This window comes from Cetorhinus maximus, chromosome 11, assembly GCF_964194155.1.
Source record: "Cetorhinus maximus chromosome 11, sCetMax3.hap1.1, whole genome shotgun sequence".
Classification (NCBI taxonomy): domain Eukaryota; kingdom Metazoa; phylum Chordata; class Chondrichthyes; order Lamniformes; family Cetorhinidae; genus Cetorhinus; species Cetorhinus maximus.
This window is the reverse complement of record NC_135889.1, coordinates 15,380,588-15,398,131: the sequence shown is the minus strand read 5'-3', so window position 1 is coordinate 15,398,131 and position 17,544 is coordinate 15,380,588. Positions and strand designations below refer to the sequence as shown.

Below are 17,544 nucleotides of genomic sequence, written 5' to 3'. Positions count from 1 at the left end.
CTGGCCCGGCCAGCGGTGCCCACCTCCTGTAAATGAATGTTTATAAATGTGCTGTATGTGGCAGCTTGCTGTGCCCAAACTGCTGCCACCCCTTCTGCATTCAGGCAGTGGCTGCAAAGTACTTCATGGCGTGTTTGAGGCTTTTTGGGGAGGTGCTTGGGGTGGTGAAAGGCTGGAGAAATGGGAGCAAGTCTTTACTTTTGGAGGAGGAGGAGGAGGAGGAGGAGCTGCTGCCCTCGGTCCGCCCTGACTCCCGCCTCCCCCCAGGTAGCAGAGGCTCTTCCTGTGCACTGAGCTCTCCGGCCAGGATTCTTCCGCTAGACGCTGACTCCGCCCCAGCCCCGCAGTGTGGATCCGGCCGGAGTGCGGAGCGGGGCGGCTGGCAGCATGGCCCCCAAGGAGCTGGGTACGGAGCCGCCTGCAGCTACCCCGGGGATCGCAGAGGGGGCACTACCCCCGGGTGGGGGGCAGTTTGCACCTTTCCCTGGGGTGGGGGGGTTTGCACGGTCCCCGGGGGGAGGGGGTGGGGGGGTTTGCACGGTCCCCGGGGGGAGGGGGTGGGGAGTTTGCACGGTCCCCGGGGGGAGGGGGTGGGGGGTTTGCACGGTCCCCGGGGGGAGGGGGTGGGGAGTTTGCACGGTCCCCGGGGGGAGGGGGTGGGGGGTTTGCACGGTCCCCGGGGGGAGGGGGTGCGGAGTTTGCACGGTCCCCGGGGGGGGGAGGGGGTGGGGGGTTTGCACGGTCTCCGGGGGGAGGGGGTGCGGAGTTTGCACGGTCCCCGGGGGGAGGGGGTGCGGAGTTTGCACGGTCCCCGGGGGGAGGGGGTGGGGGGTTTGCACGGTCCCCGGGGGGAGGGGGTGGGGGGTTTGCACGGTCCCCGGGGGGAGGGGGTGGGGGAGTTTGCACGGTCCCCGGGGGGAGGGGGTGGGGGGTTTGCACGGTCCCCGGGGGGAGGGGGTGGGGGGTTTGCACGGTCCCCGGGGGGAGGGGGTGGGGGGTTTGCACGGTCCCCGGGGGGAGGGGGTGGGGGGTTTGCACGGTCCCCGGGGGGGGGAGGGGGTGCGGAGTTTGCACGGTCCCCGGGGGGGAGGGGGTGCGGAGTTTGCACGGTCCCCGGGGGGGAGGGGGTGGGGGGTTTGCACGGTCCCCGGGGGGAGGGGGTGGGGGGTTTGCACGGTCCCCGGGGGGAGGGGGTGGGGGGGGTTTGCACGGTCCCCGGGGGGAGGGGGTGGGGGAATGCGGAGAGCGGCAGGGTCGGGGGTGGGGAATTGCGGAGAGCTGGAGGGTCGGGGGTGGGGGAATATGGAGAGTCGGGGGTGGAGGAATGCGGAGAGCAGGAGGGTCGGGGGTGGGGGAATGCGGAGAGCGGGAGGGTCGGGGGTGGGGGAATATGGAGAGTCGGGGGTGGAGGAATGCGGAGAGCGGGAGAGTCGGGGGTGGGGGAATGTGGAGAGTCGGGGGTGGGGGAATGTGGAGAGTCGGGGGTGGGGGAATGCGGAGAGCTGGAGAGTCGGGGGTGGGGGAATGCGGAGAGCTGGAGAGTCGGGGGTGGAGGAATGCGCAGAGCAGGAGGGTCGGGGGTGGGGGAATGCGGAGAGCGGGAGGGTTGGGGGTGGGGGAATGCGGAGAGTCGGGGGTGGAGGAATGCGGAGAGCTGGAGAGTCGGGGGTGGAAGAATGCGGAGAGCGGGAGAGTCGGGGGTGGGGGAATGCGGAGAGCGGGAGGGTCGGGGTGGGGGAATGCGGAGAGTCGGGGGTGGAGGAATGCGGAGAGCGGGAGAGTCGGGGGTGGAAGAATGCGGAGAGCGGGAGAGTCGGGGATGGGTGAATGAGGAGAGCGGGAGGGTCGGGGGTGGGGGAATGCGGAGTGCGGGAGGGTCGGGGGTGGGGGAATGCGGAGTGCGGGAGGGTCGGGGGTGGGGGAATGCGGAGTGCGGAAGGGTCGGGGGTGGGGGAATGAGGAGAGTCGGGGGTGGGGGAATGCGGAGTGCGGGAGGGTCGGGGGTGGGGGAATGCGGAGTGCGGGAGGGTCGGGGGTGGGGGAATGCGGAGTGCGGGAGAGTCGGGGGTGGGGGAATGCGGAGTGCGGAAGGGTCGGGGGTGGGGGAATGAGGAGAGTCGGGGGTGGGGGAATGCGGAGTGCGGGAGGGTCGGGGTGGGGAATGTGGATAGCTGGAGGGTCGGGAATATGGAGAGTCGGGGGTGGGGGAATGCGGAGAGCGGGAGGGTCGGAGTGGGGGATTGCGGAGAGCGGGATGGTCGGGGGTGGGGAATTGCGGAGAGCGGGAGGGTCGGGGGTGGGGAATTGCGGAGAGCGGGAGGGTCGGGGGTGGGGAATGTGGATAGCTGGAGGGTCGGGAATATGGAGAGTCGGGGGTGGGGGAATGCGGAGAGCGGGAGGGTCAGAGTGGGGGATTGCGGAGAGCGGGAGGGTCGGGGGTGGGGAATTGCGGAGAGCGGGAGGGTCGGGGGTGGGGAATTGCGGAGAGCGGGAGGGTCGGGGGTGGGGGAATGCGGAGAGCGGGAGGGTCGGAGTGGGGGATTGCGGAGAGCGGGAGGGTCGGGGGTGGGGAATTGCGGAGAGCGGGAGGGTCGGGGGTGGGGAATTGCGGAGAGCGGGAGGGTCGGCGGTGGGTGAATGCGGAGAGCTGGAGGGTCGGGGGTGGGGGAATGCGGAGAGCGGGAGGGTCGGGGATGGGTGAATGCGGAGAGCGGGAGGGTCGGGGGTGGGTGAATGCGGAGAGCGGGAGGGTCGGGGGTGGGTGAATGCGGAGAGCGGGAGGGTCGGGGGTGGGTGAATGCGGAGAGCGGGAGGGTCGGGGGTGGGTGAATGCGGAGAGCGGGAGGGTCGGGGGTGGGTGAATGCGGAGAGCGGGAGGGTCGGGGGTGGGGGAATGCGGAGAGCGGGAGGGTCGGCGGTGGGTGAATGCGGAGAGCTGGAGGGTTGGGGGTGGGGGAATGCTGGGAGTCGGGGGTGGGGGAATGCGGAGAGCGGGAGGGTCGGGTGTGGAGGAATGCGGAGAGTCGGGGGTGGGGGAATGTGTAGAGCGGGAGGGTCTGGGGTGGGGGAATGCGGAGAGCGGGAGGGTCGGGGGTGGAGGAATGCGGAGAGTCGGGAGTGGGGGTTGGGGGAGTACGGAGAGCGGAAGGGTCGGGGGTGGGGGAATGCGGAGAGCAGGAGGGTCTGCGAGTGGGCTGCAGGCAGGAGAAATGCTGACAGCTGGAGGCTCCAAGAACTGACAGGAGTGAAATCCTGCTGTTCATCACACACCTGGTTCATCATGTCAGACTTGGCTCTCACTTATGAAGTTCTTGTGTGGGGAAGTCTACCAGTGCTTAGCTCGTGGGGTGGAGTGGCTGTTAACCTCATTTAACCATCAGTTTGTGCGTGGCTGTAATAATTAAATGCCTGGCACTTGAAGGATTGTCCTGAGGCTGCGCCGGGTCTAGTCCAGGGGGAACACTGGACATAATCTTAAAGTTAGAGCCAGGCTGCTCTGGGGTGATATCAGGAAGCACTTCTTCACACACAGGGTGGTGGAAATCTTGCACTGTCCCTTGAAAAGCAGTTGAGGCTCTGGGTCAGTTGAATATTTCAAACCTAAGACTGATCAGATTTTTATTAAGGAAGGGTATTAAGGGACATGGAACCACAGTGTTCCCAGCCCCAGATCTCTGCTGTGCAATTTGGGTTCTCATCATCAGCTGTTTATAACATTGGCACCAATTTTCTCTTGTAGCCTTGCTGAGTGTCTCGGATAAGACTGGTTTGGTGGACTTTGCCAGGCGCCTGGTTTCCGTCGGCCTCTCTCTCGTTGCTTCTGGTGGGACAGCTAAGGCTCTGCGGGAGGCTGATCTCGTTGTTAGGTGAGCAATGAGAGTGAAAGCTCGGTCGAGCGGTCTGTTAATGAGTGGCTCACTGCAAAAACTGGCATCTGAACCTTCTAATGCCATAACAAAAACAGAATTACCTGGAAAAACTCAGCAGGTCTGGCAGCATCGGTGGAGAAGAAATCAGTTAACGTTTCGAGTCCTCACGACCCTTCGGCAGAACTGAAGTATAGTTAGGAGAAAGGAGAAATATAAGCTGGTCTAAGGTGGGGGGCGGGGGGAGAGAGAAGTTGAGGGTGGGGTGGTTGTGGAGATAAGCAAGCAGTGATAGGAGCAGATAATCAAAAGATGTCACAGACAAAAGGATCAAAGAGGTGTTGAAGGTGGTGATATTTGTCTAAGAAAAGTGCTAATTAAGAATGGAAGACAGGATACTCAAGGTACAGCTCTAGTGGGGGTGGGGTGGAAAGACTAACAAAGTTTTAGTTTTAGATTTAAAAATAATGAAAATAGGTGGGAAAAGAAGAATCTATATAAATTATTGAAAAAAAAGGGGGAGGGGGAAGAAACGGCGTGGGGATGGGGGGAGGGGGAGTTTAAGATCTAAAGTTGTTGAATTCAATATTCAGCCCAGAAGGCTGTAAAGTGCCTAGTCGGAAGATGAGGTGCTGTTCCTCTAGTTTGCGTTGGGCTTCACTGGAAAATGCAGCAAGCCAAGGACAGACATGTGGGCAAGAGAACAGGGTGGAGTGTTAAAATGGCAAGCGACAGGGAGGTTTGGGTCTTTCTTGCGGACAGACCGCAGGTGTTCTGCAAAGCGGTCGCCCAGTTTGCGTTTGGTCTCTCCAATGTAGAGGAGACCGCATTGGGAGCAACGAATGCAGTAGACTAAGTTAGGGGAAATGCAAGTGAAATGCTGCTTCACTTGAAAGGAGTGTTTGGGCCCTTGGACGGTGAGGAGAGAGGAAGTGAAGGGGCAGGTGTTGCATCTTCTGCGTGGGCATGGGGAGGTGCCATAGGTGGGGGTTGAGGAGTAGGGGGTGATGGAGGAGTGGACCAGGGTGTCCCGGATGGAACGATCCCTACGGAATGCCGCCAGGTGGGGTGAAGGGAAGATGTGTTTGGTGGTGGCATCATGCTGGAGTTGGCGGAAATGGCGGAGGATGATCCTTTGAATGCGGAGGCTGGTGGGGTGATAAGTGAGGACAAGGAGGACCCTATCATGTTTCTGGGAAGGAGGAGAAGACGTGAGGGCGGATGCGCGGGATATGGGCCGGACACGGTTGAGGGCCCTGTCAACGACCGTGGGTGGAAAACCTCGGTTAAGGAAGAAGGAGGACATGTCAGAGGAGCTGTTTTTGAAGGTAGCGTCATCAGAACAGATGCGACGGAGGCGAAGGAACTGAGAGAATGGGATGGAGTCCTTACAGGAAGCGGGGTGTGAGGAGCTGTAGTCGAGGTAGCTGTGGGAGTCGGTAGGCTTGTAATGGATATTGGTGGACAGTCTATCATCAGAAATTGAGACAGAGAGGTCAAGGAAGGGAAGAGAAGTGTCAGAGATGGACCATGTGAAAATGATGGAGGGGTGGAGATTGGAAGCAAAATTAATAAATTTTTCCAGGTCCCGACGAGAGCATGAAGCAGCACCGAAGTAATCATCGATGTACTGGAGAAAGAGTTGTGGGAGGGGGCCGGAGTAGGACTGGAACAAGGAATGTTCCACATACCCCATAAAGAGACAGGCATAGCTGGGGCCCATGCGGGTACCCATAGCCACACCTTTTATTTGGAGGAAGTGAGAGGAGTTAAAGGAGAAATTGTTCAGTGTGAGAACAAGTTCAGCCAGACGGAGGAGAGTAGTGGTGGATGGGGATTGTTGGGGCCTCTGTTCAAGGAAGAAGCTAAGGGCCCTCAGGCCATCCTGGTGGGGGATGGAGGTGTAGAGGGATTGGACATCCATGGTGAAGAGGAAGCGGTTGGGGCCAGGGAACTGGAAATTGTTGATGTGACGTAAGGTGTCAGAGGAATCACGGATGTAGGTGGGAAGGGACTGGACAAGGGGAGAGAGAAGGGAGTCAAGATAACGAGAAATGAGTTCCGTGGGGCAGGAACAGGCTGCCATGTTGCTCAGGGAGTAAGCCACAGTAAATGCATAAACTACTTGGAACAGGAAGGGGTACGGGGTGATTGAATAGGGGTGTTGAGATAGCCAAAATTAATCCAATGGTTTATTTCGAACCAAACCTTAGAGATTGAAATTATCTCAAATAAGATTAGACATTTTTTGAACAAAGCACAAGAAATTAACATGTACAAAAAAGAAAATTGCATTTATATAGCACCTTTCACAACTTCGGGATGTCCCAACACTCTTTACAGCCTATGAATTACTTTTGATGTGTAGTCACTGTTGTCAGAAACAATGACAATTAAGGTTACTTTGAACTGGAAAAAATAAACCTTTTGGCCAATCTCACAATTGACCTAAGAGCCCTCTATGTCTGTAACAGGTTCCCACACTAGGCTAGTAACATACCCACCTCAGTGCTGAAGTGCTTCAGTCGGTTTGTTACTGAGAATATGTGAAATAAGTTGACCTTGAATAATAAACACTAGCCTCCTAACGTCATTGCTAACTTTTAAAAAGGCATTGGCTAAAATTGATGAGAAAAGAAATGTTCAGGGTTATGGGGAAAGAGGAGGTGGGTGGGGCTAATTGGGTAGCTCTTCCAAAGGGCTATCACTGCATGAAGGGCTGAATGACCTTGTGTTGCTGTAAGTGTAGGTATTGGTGGGTTCTGTCACCCTTCCCACAATGCATCAGCTGCACTAATGATACGTTCTCCTATGGGCCAAGTGCTGGTAAATGGGACTAGGTAGGTAGGTCAGGTGTTTCTCAAGTGTCAGTGCAGACTCGATGGGCCGAAGGGCCTCTTCTGCACTGTGTGATTCTGGAGACCTGGAAGGAATGTTTGACCCTTGCGGACGGTGCGATGGAATGTGCTTACGGAGATCCCGGTGTGAAAAAAAACATTGTTAGTCTCGGCAGATTTCATGTAAACTGGATAACTTTTGGGGCAGGGCTACGAATGTGAACTTACCTGCACTGTCAGAGGTGCTGTCTCCAATTCAGGATGTTGAACTGAGGCTTTGACTGCCCTCAGGTGGGTGTAAAAGATCCTGCTGCACAACTTTGAAGAAGAGGGAGGGAGTTCATCCCAATGTCCTAGCCAATATTTACCCCTCAATCAACATCACATAAATGGGTTTCCTGGGCGTCATCACATTGCTGTTTGTGGGAGCTTGCTGTGCACAAATTGGGTACGGTGTCTCCTATGTGACTACACTTCAAAAGTACTTCATTGGCTGGAAAGCACTTTGGGACGCCCTGAGGTTGTGACAGGTGCTATAGAAATGAAAGCCCTCTGCTTTTTCTGTTGAGGCAGTGAACAGAGAAATATATGATGTTGCTATTGTAGTTTATGGGTTGCTGGCTATTATGGATCAAATTTTGGTGATGGAGCACGCACTTACAGACATACGGATTAATAGTGGTAGCAGGCTATTTGGCCCGTCAAGCTCTGCTATTCAATAAATCATGGCTGATTTGATTGTGATCTCAACGCCACTTTCCCACCTTGTTGGTCAAGAATCTACCTCTGCCTTAAAAATATTCAATTACCTGCCTCCACCGCTCTCCGGGGAAGAGAGTTAAAGTTACTAACTCAGAAAAGGTGCATGAGAGCCCACGGCCGCAGCTATACTCTACACTGCGACTGAAAGTTAATTGTTGTTAGCTAATGGAGCTGCCCTGCTAGGATTAAGTCAACTTCAGTACAGTGACCAGTGATAGAAATTTCAGTGGTAACCAGCATTCCATGTTCACACTAACTCGCTGGCAAAAGAGCAAGATGATGGTCTGTTAGTAATATTCCCCCTTTGTGATTTCCTTGACATCCTGACAGTTACCCAGGACTCCTATCCTTCCACACGTTTGATAGAACTGGACATCAGCAGAACTGGATTTTTCCCTGCTGAGCAATGTTAATCAAAGACCAAGACAGGGCTGAATTTCACCCCCACACCACCCCACCCCCAAGAGAAGATTTGAAGACGATCTCTGCCAGTTAAGCTTGGGATAGTTCTGTGGTACGTGCTGGCCAGAGACACATTTAGGCCCTCCATATTTTATACTGGCAAAATCAGAGCTAGGCATGCTCTCGCCGCCTTGTATAATGTGCTGGTGTGTAGTTTTGTTGGCTCTGTTAATTACATTGCTGTACACTTAAGGTCAGAATAGGCACTTGAGCTGAACACATATGCCAGCTCCAATGACACACAGCTATCCTACTCGTGCTAATAAATTTAAACTTTGCTGTTTCTTTCTTTTGCCAAGGGATGTGTCTGAGATCACTGGGTTTCCTGAAATGTTAGGTGGACGAGTGAAGACGCTACATCCTGCTGTTCATGGAGGTGAGAGATATAGCCAGAATTGAAAAAGAGGAGGGAAATGCCTGCTGGTGTTTGTGATGCTAATGATTATTAGCTAGAATAAGGCTGCATGCTTCCACTGTATAGATTTTTGCCAGGCCCCTGAAGCTCTCTTGATGCCCAGTGGTGTAAGTGCCCCAATATATTTCATAGAAATGTTGGAGTTAGATTTCAGCTGCACCACAAATTGGGCTCCTTAGTTTGTGGAATTAATCTGAACTAACTGATCAATAGAGGGCATCGCTGCCAACACAATCCCGTCATTGCTTGCTGTCCATTCCCAGCAGCAGTGATGAGGAGCTCGAGCGATGATTGAGCTTCCACCCCTGACCCATGCCTCGAGCACCGGTGGAAGACAGTGGCATAGTAGTAATATCACTGGACCACTAATCCAGTGGCCTACACTAATGCGCTGGGCACATGGGTTCAAATCCCACCAAGACAGCTGGTGGAATTTAAGTTCAATTAATAAATCTAGAATATAAAGCTAGTCTCAGTAATGGTGACCATGACAGCTCTCATTGATTGTCGTAAGAACACGCCTGGTTCACTAATGTCCTTTAGGGAAGGAAATCTGCCGTCCTTACCTGGTCTGGCCTACATGTGACTCTTAACTGCCCTCTGAAATGGTCTAGCAAGCCACTCAGTTCAAGGGCAATAAATGCTGGCTTTGCCAGCGACGCCACATCACAAGGAAGAATAAATTTTTTTTAAAAAGGCAAAGAAAAAATAAACTCTTATCATTGCTGTGGTAGGGATTAGAGAACTGGACATCATCGTGTGCTCCATTGGCACTCCAGTAGATGTGTTGGCCCATTAGAGTGTGTAGAGCTGGGGTACTGAGGCCCTTGAGTCTTGCTATGCCTTATTGAAGTGTTTTCAGATGAGCTGTGCCTACCATTACAGCTGATATTTATTGTAAACGGGATCTGGTTCAGTGCTGGAGATGAACCCGCTGAACTGAGGTGGAACTCCTGTAGGGGTTGGCCTCCTAATAGAGTGTTTAGGGCAAGGAGCACTATGAGATTTCACTTTCCTTTATCAAGTCAGAGCTCCAACATTGCACTTGTGGCTGGTGCCCTGTCAATCACTGACCTGAAATTCCTCTTGTGTTTTTTGCTAAGTGCTGTAAGATCTAGCGTTAACCCCAATAACCCAATCTCTCACCAATGTGAGTGCTTCAAAAGTTGTTTTCTTTTCTTTTTTTTTTCTCTCCCCCCCATGTTTCTTCATTTAGGTATTTTGGCACGGAATATTCCTGAGGACAAGTCTGACGTTGAAAAGCTTGGTTTCAGCTTAATAAGGTAAGAGCTATGCGGTAGAGAGCTCTTGGCTTCCCATGAGGGAGGTGGTGTTACTGTGACAAGTAATGGATGTTGTACCGCGTGACCCCCGACTGCCATGCTTTTGGCAGTCGGAGAGGAGTTGTCTTTCTCAACTACCCATCTTCTCTCTAAGACATTGACTGGTGTGGGGGTTCTGACCCATGCTGCTGACACCCCTGCTGTCCTTCACTTAAGGGTGTTCATTTACTATTGGACTGTAAGGGACGTCATAACTCGGAGCGTCCACAGCTTCACCTTGTGTTGGTTCGGTGGGCAGCACTCTCACCTCTGAGTCAGAAGGCTGTGGGCTCATGTCGCTATGCCGGGACTTGGGGTGCAAAAAACAGGCTGGCACTCGGTCTGCAGTTTAATGTCCCATCCAAAAGACAGCACCTGAGAGAGTGCAGCACTCACTTAGTGGGAGTGTCAGATGACACTTCGAACTGACGTCTGTGGAATGGGGATGGAACCTATGACCTCTGTCTCCGGGGCATGAGTACTACCCACTGAACCACATCTGATACCAGTTTTAAACGTGCAGTATCTTTACATCAAACTCCCTGATAGGAGCGCTGGACTGTCTTCAGATATTGGAGCGCAGCTTTCTTGAAGCAGACTGTAGCAGCTAGAGACAGTGTTGATCAGGGCTTTGCTCTATGTTCTGTTCTTCTGATGACTTTTCACTGGAGCACCACTGGGCTCTGGTGTCCTTTGACCTATGCTCTGAAATCTGGGGGCTGTGAGCAAATATTAGATTAGATTCAGCAGCAGAGCACAGACCCTGATGAAGCTAAACAGCTTGAGAGATTAGCAAGGGCCAATGACCCAGTGTAGCTCACCCTGTGAGCACTCTGAGATAAAGTTAGTGAGTCTTCAGTTCATCAAGTAGAGATGAGAGTAGTGACCAGCAAAGAATCTGATGGCTGAGGAGGTGACTGGACAGATACAGTAGATGTAGTAGGCGTGGAATTTTATATGTGGAAAGGCCTGCATTTATGTAGCACTTCCCATGAGCTCAGGAAGTCCCAAAGAACTTTACAGCCACAGGAACAGGAGTAGGCCTTACAACCTCTTGAGCCTGTGAGACCATGGCCAGGTTAATGAATAGCTGGATCTCTGCTCGGGCTTTAGTGTCTCTTAGTGTTTACATACATTGCATGAAGTGCCAAGGTTCAGATGGGCTCACAAGACCATCTGAACTTTTAAATTGTACTGGATGTAGAATTCTATATTTTCAGAATAGCTTTGCTTTCTCTTTTTGAATTCTGCTAGAAAGTCTAAATTAATTTTGAAAGTGTTGGTATGTTAAATGGTTATCTTTTCCCTTCCATTTCCTCATCCGTCATCCTCCCTGCTACCCGCTCTACCCCGATGTTAACCCTTACTGGGGATAGGCACCACCAGAGCTGCTACCCTCTAGCATGCTGTCTCACAATACCACTACTAGCATACTATAACCCAGAGCTACTGCTAATTTCACCGAATGGGAAGAGCTTATAATGGGATGTCTAGTTTGGCTATCCATCCGATGGCTGCCTGAGCAGAGTAGAGAAATGAGGTGCCTCTCGCAGCAGATCTTAGTGGACAGGCTGATGTGACTTATCCGTGGTCTGGGACTTGTAGGCACGATAACACTTTGGGCCATCTCTCATTTTCCACATCTGGGCCATGTGGTTGCATCGTCCTTGCTCTGTATGGATTTGGTTGAGTGCTGTCCATGGATTTCGAGGGAGGTTGAAGCCAGGGACCTCTCCTGTTGGATCGGTGCTAAGATTTTTTTTATATAATGGTCCCATGCTTTCATCCATCGGGGTACTGGGTTGATGCCAGCTGCATGAATATTAGCTGCTGCTCCCCAGAATGGCCAGCCTGATTTTAAGCACTTTCTTGGAAGTCAATGTGAATGGGAAAGTCGGTGATGCTCATGACTTTTTCCATTTCACAGAGCAGGATAGCATCACAGTGAATGACAGGCAGTATGGGACAGCACCAGGAACCGTTCAGTTGGAGTGGACCTAACTGTCCCTGACACCATGGCAACGTTTATCTGCACGTCCACATCTCTGGAGGGCAACTGCAGGGCCATGAGGTGGAGGATTCTGCAGCAAAGTGTAAACTAGGCTCACTCTGGTGGTGTAAAGTGTTCTGACTGTAGTCCCCCTTGATGTTCCAGCGAATTTGCTGACCAGGCTTACCCTGGCATTTACTTTCTTGTGGATGTTGATGAATTGAGGCCAGTAAGTGAGAGTCTTGTCCAGCGTGACAACAGATATTTTGGGTCAGGTCCAGGCTGTGTATGTGTGGGTGAATACTGACGCTACAACAGCTGGACTTGATCCCCAAAGGGGGGCACATCTTGCAGTGAGGGACCAGCGGGCATCTCCCTCCCCTTGCCCAGCACCTCAGAGAAATTTAACTAGTGCCCCTGGACTGAGATCAGTGAACTGGATGTGGAACAGTGTTAGTTAACCCACAGTGCCAGCTTCTTCCCCCTCATAGCCCTGGCATGACACCTTGACTGTGTTGGTTGAAGACTGAGCAGGTTGGCATCTGCTGACAGGCATTTTGTATGGGCACTGTTTGTTAGTTGCAAGGCCCTGCCAATCTTCACCTTTCTCGTTTTGTTTCCCTCCGGCAGGGTTGTGGCTTGTAACCTGTACCCGTTCGTGAAAACTGTTTCTGCTCCAAATGTGATTTTGGCAGAGGCCGTGGAACAGATCGACATTGGTAGGTTTTCAGCTTGAGTTTAATAAGCTCAGGGAGACCAGTCGGGTTCAAGCTGTTCTTAAAGTTCTTTTGAATTGTCAGTTATGTTCCTCCTTAAGGAAAGAGTTGCGTTTGTGTAGCTGATTTCACCACTTTGGAATGTCTCAAAGCACATTGCAGCCAGTGGAGTGCTTCTGAAGTGTAATCACTGCTGTAATGTAGGAAATGCAGCAGCCAATTTGTACGGGGCACAATTTCACCAACCACTAAATGACCAGATAACCTGCTTATAATAATGTTGGTTGAGGGCTGAATATTGGCCAGGACACCGGGGAGAACTCCCCTGCTCTTCCATGAATCTTTTATTCCCACCCGAGAGGGCAGCTGCGGCCTAGGAGTGACACCTCACCCTGAAGATGACAGTGCAGATGTTAACGGGGTTGTGGGAGGGACGAGGTGGGGGGGGGATGCAGAGGACAGTTTGATTACAAGAGAGATTAATAGGCTAGTGTGGGGGGGGCAGTGAGGGAAGTCCTTCTCCTCCTCCAGGCCCACAAGCAGTCCTTGTCCCTCCCAGCATTCCTTGCCACTCTTTAGCTGCTGGCTTTCTTGGGGCCCGGGGAACCTGGCTGGTCAGTATTGATACAGGAATGGAAGAAACCACCTCGTTAAAATATTTACACGAGCAGCTTGCCTCCTGGGAGCGGGTTGGGTTGTGTGTGTCTCCCCCCCCCCCCCCACCGTTTAAACCGGAAGTAGGCAGGTTCGGGTAAGGTGTGAGAATTTTGATGTTTTTATTTCCGGCCTGACCCAACCCCACCTGTTTACGGGAGTTACAACTCCCCCCAATACCTCCGACGGCGCAGGACACATTTGGTGCTGCGTTGGGTGTGCATGGTCTAGATTCCTCGCAGACAGGTGATATTACCCCTTCCACATTGGCTCATCCAGCTTTGCGTGCGGCCCTGTCTTGGTTGGAGTTCCACTCACTGATCCCACGTTCCTTGCGTTGTATTGATTGTGTGTCTCAAAGGTGGAGTGACACTGCTGCGAGCAGCAGCCAAGAACCATGCTCGTGTGACTGTGGTGTGCGATCCTGCTGACTATCTGCCGGTCATCCAGGAAATGGAGACATTGGAGCAGAAGGACACGTCCCCGGAGACCCGACGAGCCCTGGCATTGAAGGTATTCTGGATCTGTCTTGCTGCAAACAAATGCCGGCCTTTCACCCCCCCGACCCTCCAGAAGGTGCCATGTTCTCCTGTGGCCTGGGGTTCTCAGCCTTTTCCACATGGATTCCTGCTTCCCTTTCTCATTCCCAAACCCTCTGGGCGTGAGAGTCCTGGGGGCCCGTTGTTGGCTTGTGAGTGGGTTGCCTTTGGTCATAGCTGAACTCACGCTGTCCTTGCTTGACATGGAGCCCCCCTGCATTGCCCAATGGGTGGCTGTGGGAGCTCTGCCTGACCTTTGTGACTCCTTCCCCCGTCCCGGCGCAGGGCACCGACCCATCCCCACAGGGATCAGTTGAAGGCTGGACCAGGGTGTGTATCCTTGCATCTTTCAGTCAGCATATCCCAGTTACCTATTGGTTTTACTAACTGTATCATAGGAAAATGAGGATAACCGCTTAAACCTGTTCTCTCCTTCAATAAGATCATACACTTTGCCCCGTATTCCTTTAATACCTTTGGATAATATAATTCTATCAATCTCAGATTCAGAGTTAACAATTGATCTGGCATCGGGCGCCATTTGCAGGTGAGAGTTCCAAACTTGTACCACCCGTTGTGTGTAGAAGTGTTTCCTAACTTCACTCCTGAAAGGCCTGGTTCTAATTTTTACACTATGCCCCCAGTTCTAGACTCCCCAGCCAGAGCAAATAGTTTCAGTCTACCCTACCTGTTCCCCTAAATATCTTTACAACTTATTCAAATCACCCCTTAACCTTCTAAATTCCTACTTTGTGTAAACCCTCCTCATAATTTAACAGTAGGAACATTGGACTTCGGAGTAGGCCATTCAGCCCTTCGAGCCTGCTCTGCCATTCAGTAAGATAATGGCTGATCTGCTTGTGGTCTCAACTCCAGTTTCCTGCCTGCCCTCCCCAACCCTTGACTCCCTTGTCTATCAAAAATCTGTCTAACTCAGCCTTGAATAAATGCAATGATGCAACCTCCACTGCTGTCTTGGGAAGAGAATCCCACAGACTAACAACCCTTTGAGAAGAAAAAAATTTCTCCTCATTTCTGTCTTAAAAGGGAGACTTTTTATTCTTAAATTGTATCCCCTGGTTCTAGTCACTGCTGGTGGAAACATGCTCCTGGTATCCACCCTATCAAATCCCCTCAAGATCTTATATGTTCCGATAAGATCACCTCTCATTCTTCTAAACTCCAATGGGCATAGGACCAACCTGTTCAATCCTTCCTCATAAGATAAGCCCTTCATCCCAGGAATGAGTTGAGTGAATCTTTTCTGAACTGCTAATGCAATTATATCTTTTTTCAAATAAGGAGACCAAAATTGTACACAGTATTCCAGATGTGGTCTCACCAAGGTCCTGTACAGCTGCAGTGAAACTTCCCTACTTTTAGATTCCATTCCCCCTTGTAATAAACACCAACGTTCCATTTGTCTTCCAATCACTTGCTGTACCTGCCTACTAACTTGTGGTAATTCATGTACCAAGACATCCAGATCCCTCTGTAACCCCGGGTTCTGCAATCTTTCTCCATTTAAGCAATATACTGCTTTTCTGTTCTTCCTGTCACATTCCCCCATATTATACTCCATCTGCCAAATTTTTGCCATTCACTTAACCTGTCTATATCCCTTTGCAGACTCTCCACCTCCCCTTCATAACTTCCTTTCCTACCTTTCTTGGTGTCGTAGGGAAATTTAGCTACCATACATTTGCTCCCTTCACCCTTGGAGTCCAGTAGTTATTCTGCTATATTGATGCTGCTCTCCCTCCGAGGTGAGCATATGTTTCCTAAGGTATGCCCAGAATAGCTCACAGTATTCTCCAGGCTATTCTTCTCAATATAAAGGCCATCATTCCACTCTATTTTTAGATTTTTTTCCCTTACGTGCTCATGACATTTTATTGATCTGTATACCTGGACCACTGGTATCTTTGGACCTCCACTGATTCTAGCTTTTTGCCATATAAAAAGTACCCTAATCTATCCTGTTTTAGGTCCAAAGTGGGTCACCACACATTTGCCTACAATGAAAACCAGTTGCCACAGTTTTGCCCATCCTTGTGTCATAGGCAAGTTTGGACTTGTGGCCTCCTAACCTATCTTCTAAGTTGTTAAGAGATACAGTGAGACCTCAACTCAGATCCTTGCACTAATCATGTTCTGCCAATTGGAGTACCTGCCCGTTAACCCTCTTCTCTGTCTCCTACCACTCAGCAACTTCCTAACCAGCTCAATGATTTGCCTTCACTTCCATGAACTTCAGCTTTAGCTGATAGCCCAGCTCTTGCCAAACTGTGGGTGGCGAGCCCCATTGCTGTCGTAGGAATAGTGGATGGGGTCGCAAGTTCCATCTCCTCCCTCACAGGCACCAAGGCCCAGGCAGCAGCTGACCCTGACCTAACTTGCCCTGCTTGTGACTCTGTCCCTTTCCGAGATGGGGGTGGGAATGAGCGATGAAGCTGGTGGGTGGGCAGGAAGGCTTCATGAACACCTTGTTTAGGCTGCAAACCCTGAATATGAAGCTGCTGGTCCCACGTTTGTACCGAGCAGGACGGCAGCTGTGTGGCTTCTACCGGTGACTGGCTGGGGTTAACAGCTGCCATCTTTATATGGGGCAATGTGCAACAAGGGTGTATGAGTGGCCGCCATCTTTCTATGGGGAAAAGTGCAGCAGGGGTCATGTGTGGCCATCCTGGGCCAGGAAGCAGGTGGAGAGGGGCTTAGCGGAACCTTCTGTTACTGGGGAATGTGGAGAGCTTGGATGAAAAATACATAAATACATAACTTGGTGTCACCTAATAACTTGAGCCTTTTTGACAGGGCTATCCCGCTGTGTGTTGTTAGCTCTTTATTTTTGACCCTAAGAACAAAATGTGACTGTGATCAGACATTTTTGGTTAACACTGCCGTAATGGCAGTGTGCGCCCTGACATACGCTAGCTAGACTCACTGCAGCAGCGTGAAATCATTGGTTTCTTTTATTTCCCACCTTCCTGAGGCCTTCACTCACACGGCCCAGTATGATGAGGCGATTTCTGATTACTTCCGGAAAGAATGCAGCCAGGGAAAGTCGCAGCTTGCCCTGAGATACGGGATGAATCCTCACCAGACTCCAGCACAGATCTACACGCAGAGGCCCCAGCTCCCTATCCAAGGTAAGCGAGGTGCTTCTGTGTGGAGGCGGGGGGCTCCAGCATTCAAAAGAAACTTAGGCTTGCGGTTAGCATCCGAGCGGCAGGTGAATGTCGGGTGTGCGGTCACCTTAAGATAGCACCTCGGACATCCCAAAGAGCATTACAGCCACTGCAGCGCTTTTGAAGTGTGGTCACTGTTGTAATGTAGGATAAGTGGCAGCCAGTTTGCACACAACATGATCCCACGAACAGTGGTGCGTCAACAAGCCAGGTAACCAGACCTTGGCTGAGGGGATCGATATTGGCCAGGACACCAGGGAAATCTCCCCTGCTCCTCTTCAAGATAGTGGCAGGGGATCTTCTACCACCATGAGGCAGGGTAGGTGGGTCCTCGGTTTAGCATCACACCTGAAAGACGACTCCTTCAACAGTGGAGCGTTCTGTCAGTAATGTACAACAATGTCAGCTTTGATTATGTGCTTTAACTCTCTGGAGTGAGACTTGAATCCACAGCCTCCTGATACCAATTGAGCCGCGGCTGACAGCTTGAAATGTAGTTGAATTGTATCAGGCGAGATTATTTATTGCTTGCCCTTAATCCTCTCTCTTTCTCTCTCTCGCCTGACAGTCCTGAATGGTTCACCTGGCTTCATCAATCTTTGCGATGCTTTGAATGCCTGGCAGCTGGTGAGAGAACTGAAGCAGGCTCTGTGTCTCCCTGCTGCCACTTCCTTCAAGCACGTTAGCCCTGCCGGTAAGGATTGTAATGGCAGTGTCCAGTGTGATGTGACACCCATCATGAACTCTTAACTCAGCCAGCTGTTGTGTCAGGTCTGATATGCATCGCAGACTT

At 52.0% G+C, this 17,544-nt stretch overlaps 1 protein-coding gene across 1 annotated transcript in view; it reads left to right on the top strand.

Annotated features, from left to right (window-relative positions):
• The first annotated feature begins 272 nt into the window (after nucleotides 1–272).
• atic (5-aminoimidazole-4-carboxamide ribonucleotide formyltransferase/IMP cyclohydrolase) overlaps nucleotides 273–17,544 on the top strand; it is a 29,984-nt gene continuing 12,712 nt past the window's right edge. The window contains exons 1-8 of the mRNA XM_078551569.1: nucleotides 273–406; nucleotides 3,740–3,866; nucleotides 8,227–8,303; nucleotides 9,559–9,625; nucleotides 12,285–12,373; nucleotides 13,386–13,537; nucleotides 16,556–16,712; nucleotides 17,320–17,445. Coding sequence (XP_078407695.1) covers nucleotides 388–406; nucleotides 3,740–3,866; nucleotides 8,227–8,303; nucleotides 9,559–9,625; nucleotides 12,285–12,373; nucleotides 13,386–13,537; nucleotides 16,556–16,712; nucleotides 17,320–17,445 — 814 coding nt within the window. The 5' untranslated portion in view covers nucleotides 273–387. The remainder of the gene's footprint in view (nucleotides 407–3,739; nucleotides 3,867–8,226; nucleotides 8,304–9,558; nucleotides 9,626–12,284; nucleotides 12,374–13,385; nucleotides 13,538–16,555; nucleotides 16,713–17,319; nucleotides 17,446–17,544) is intronic.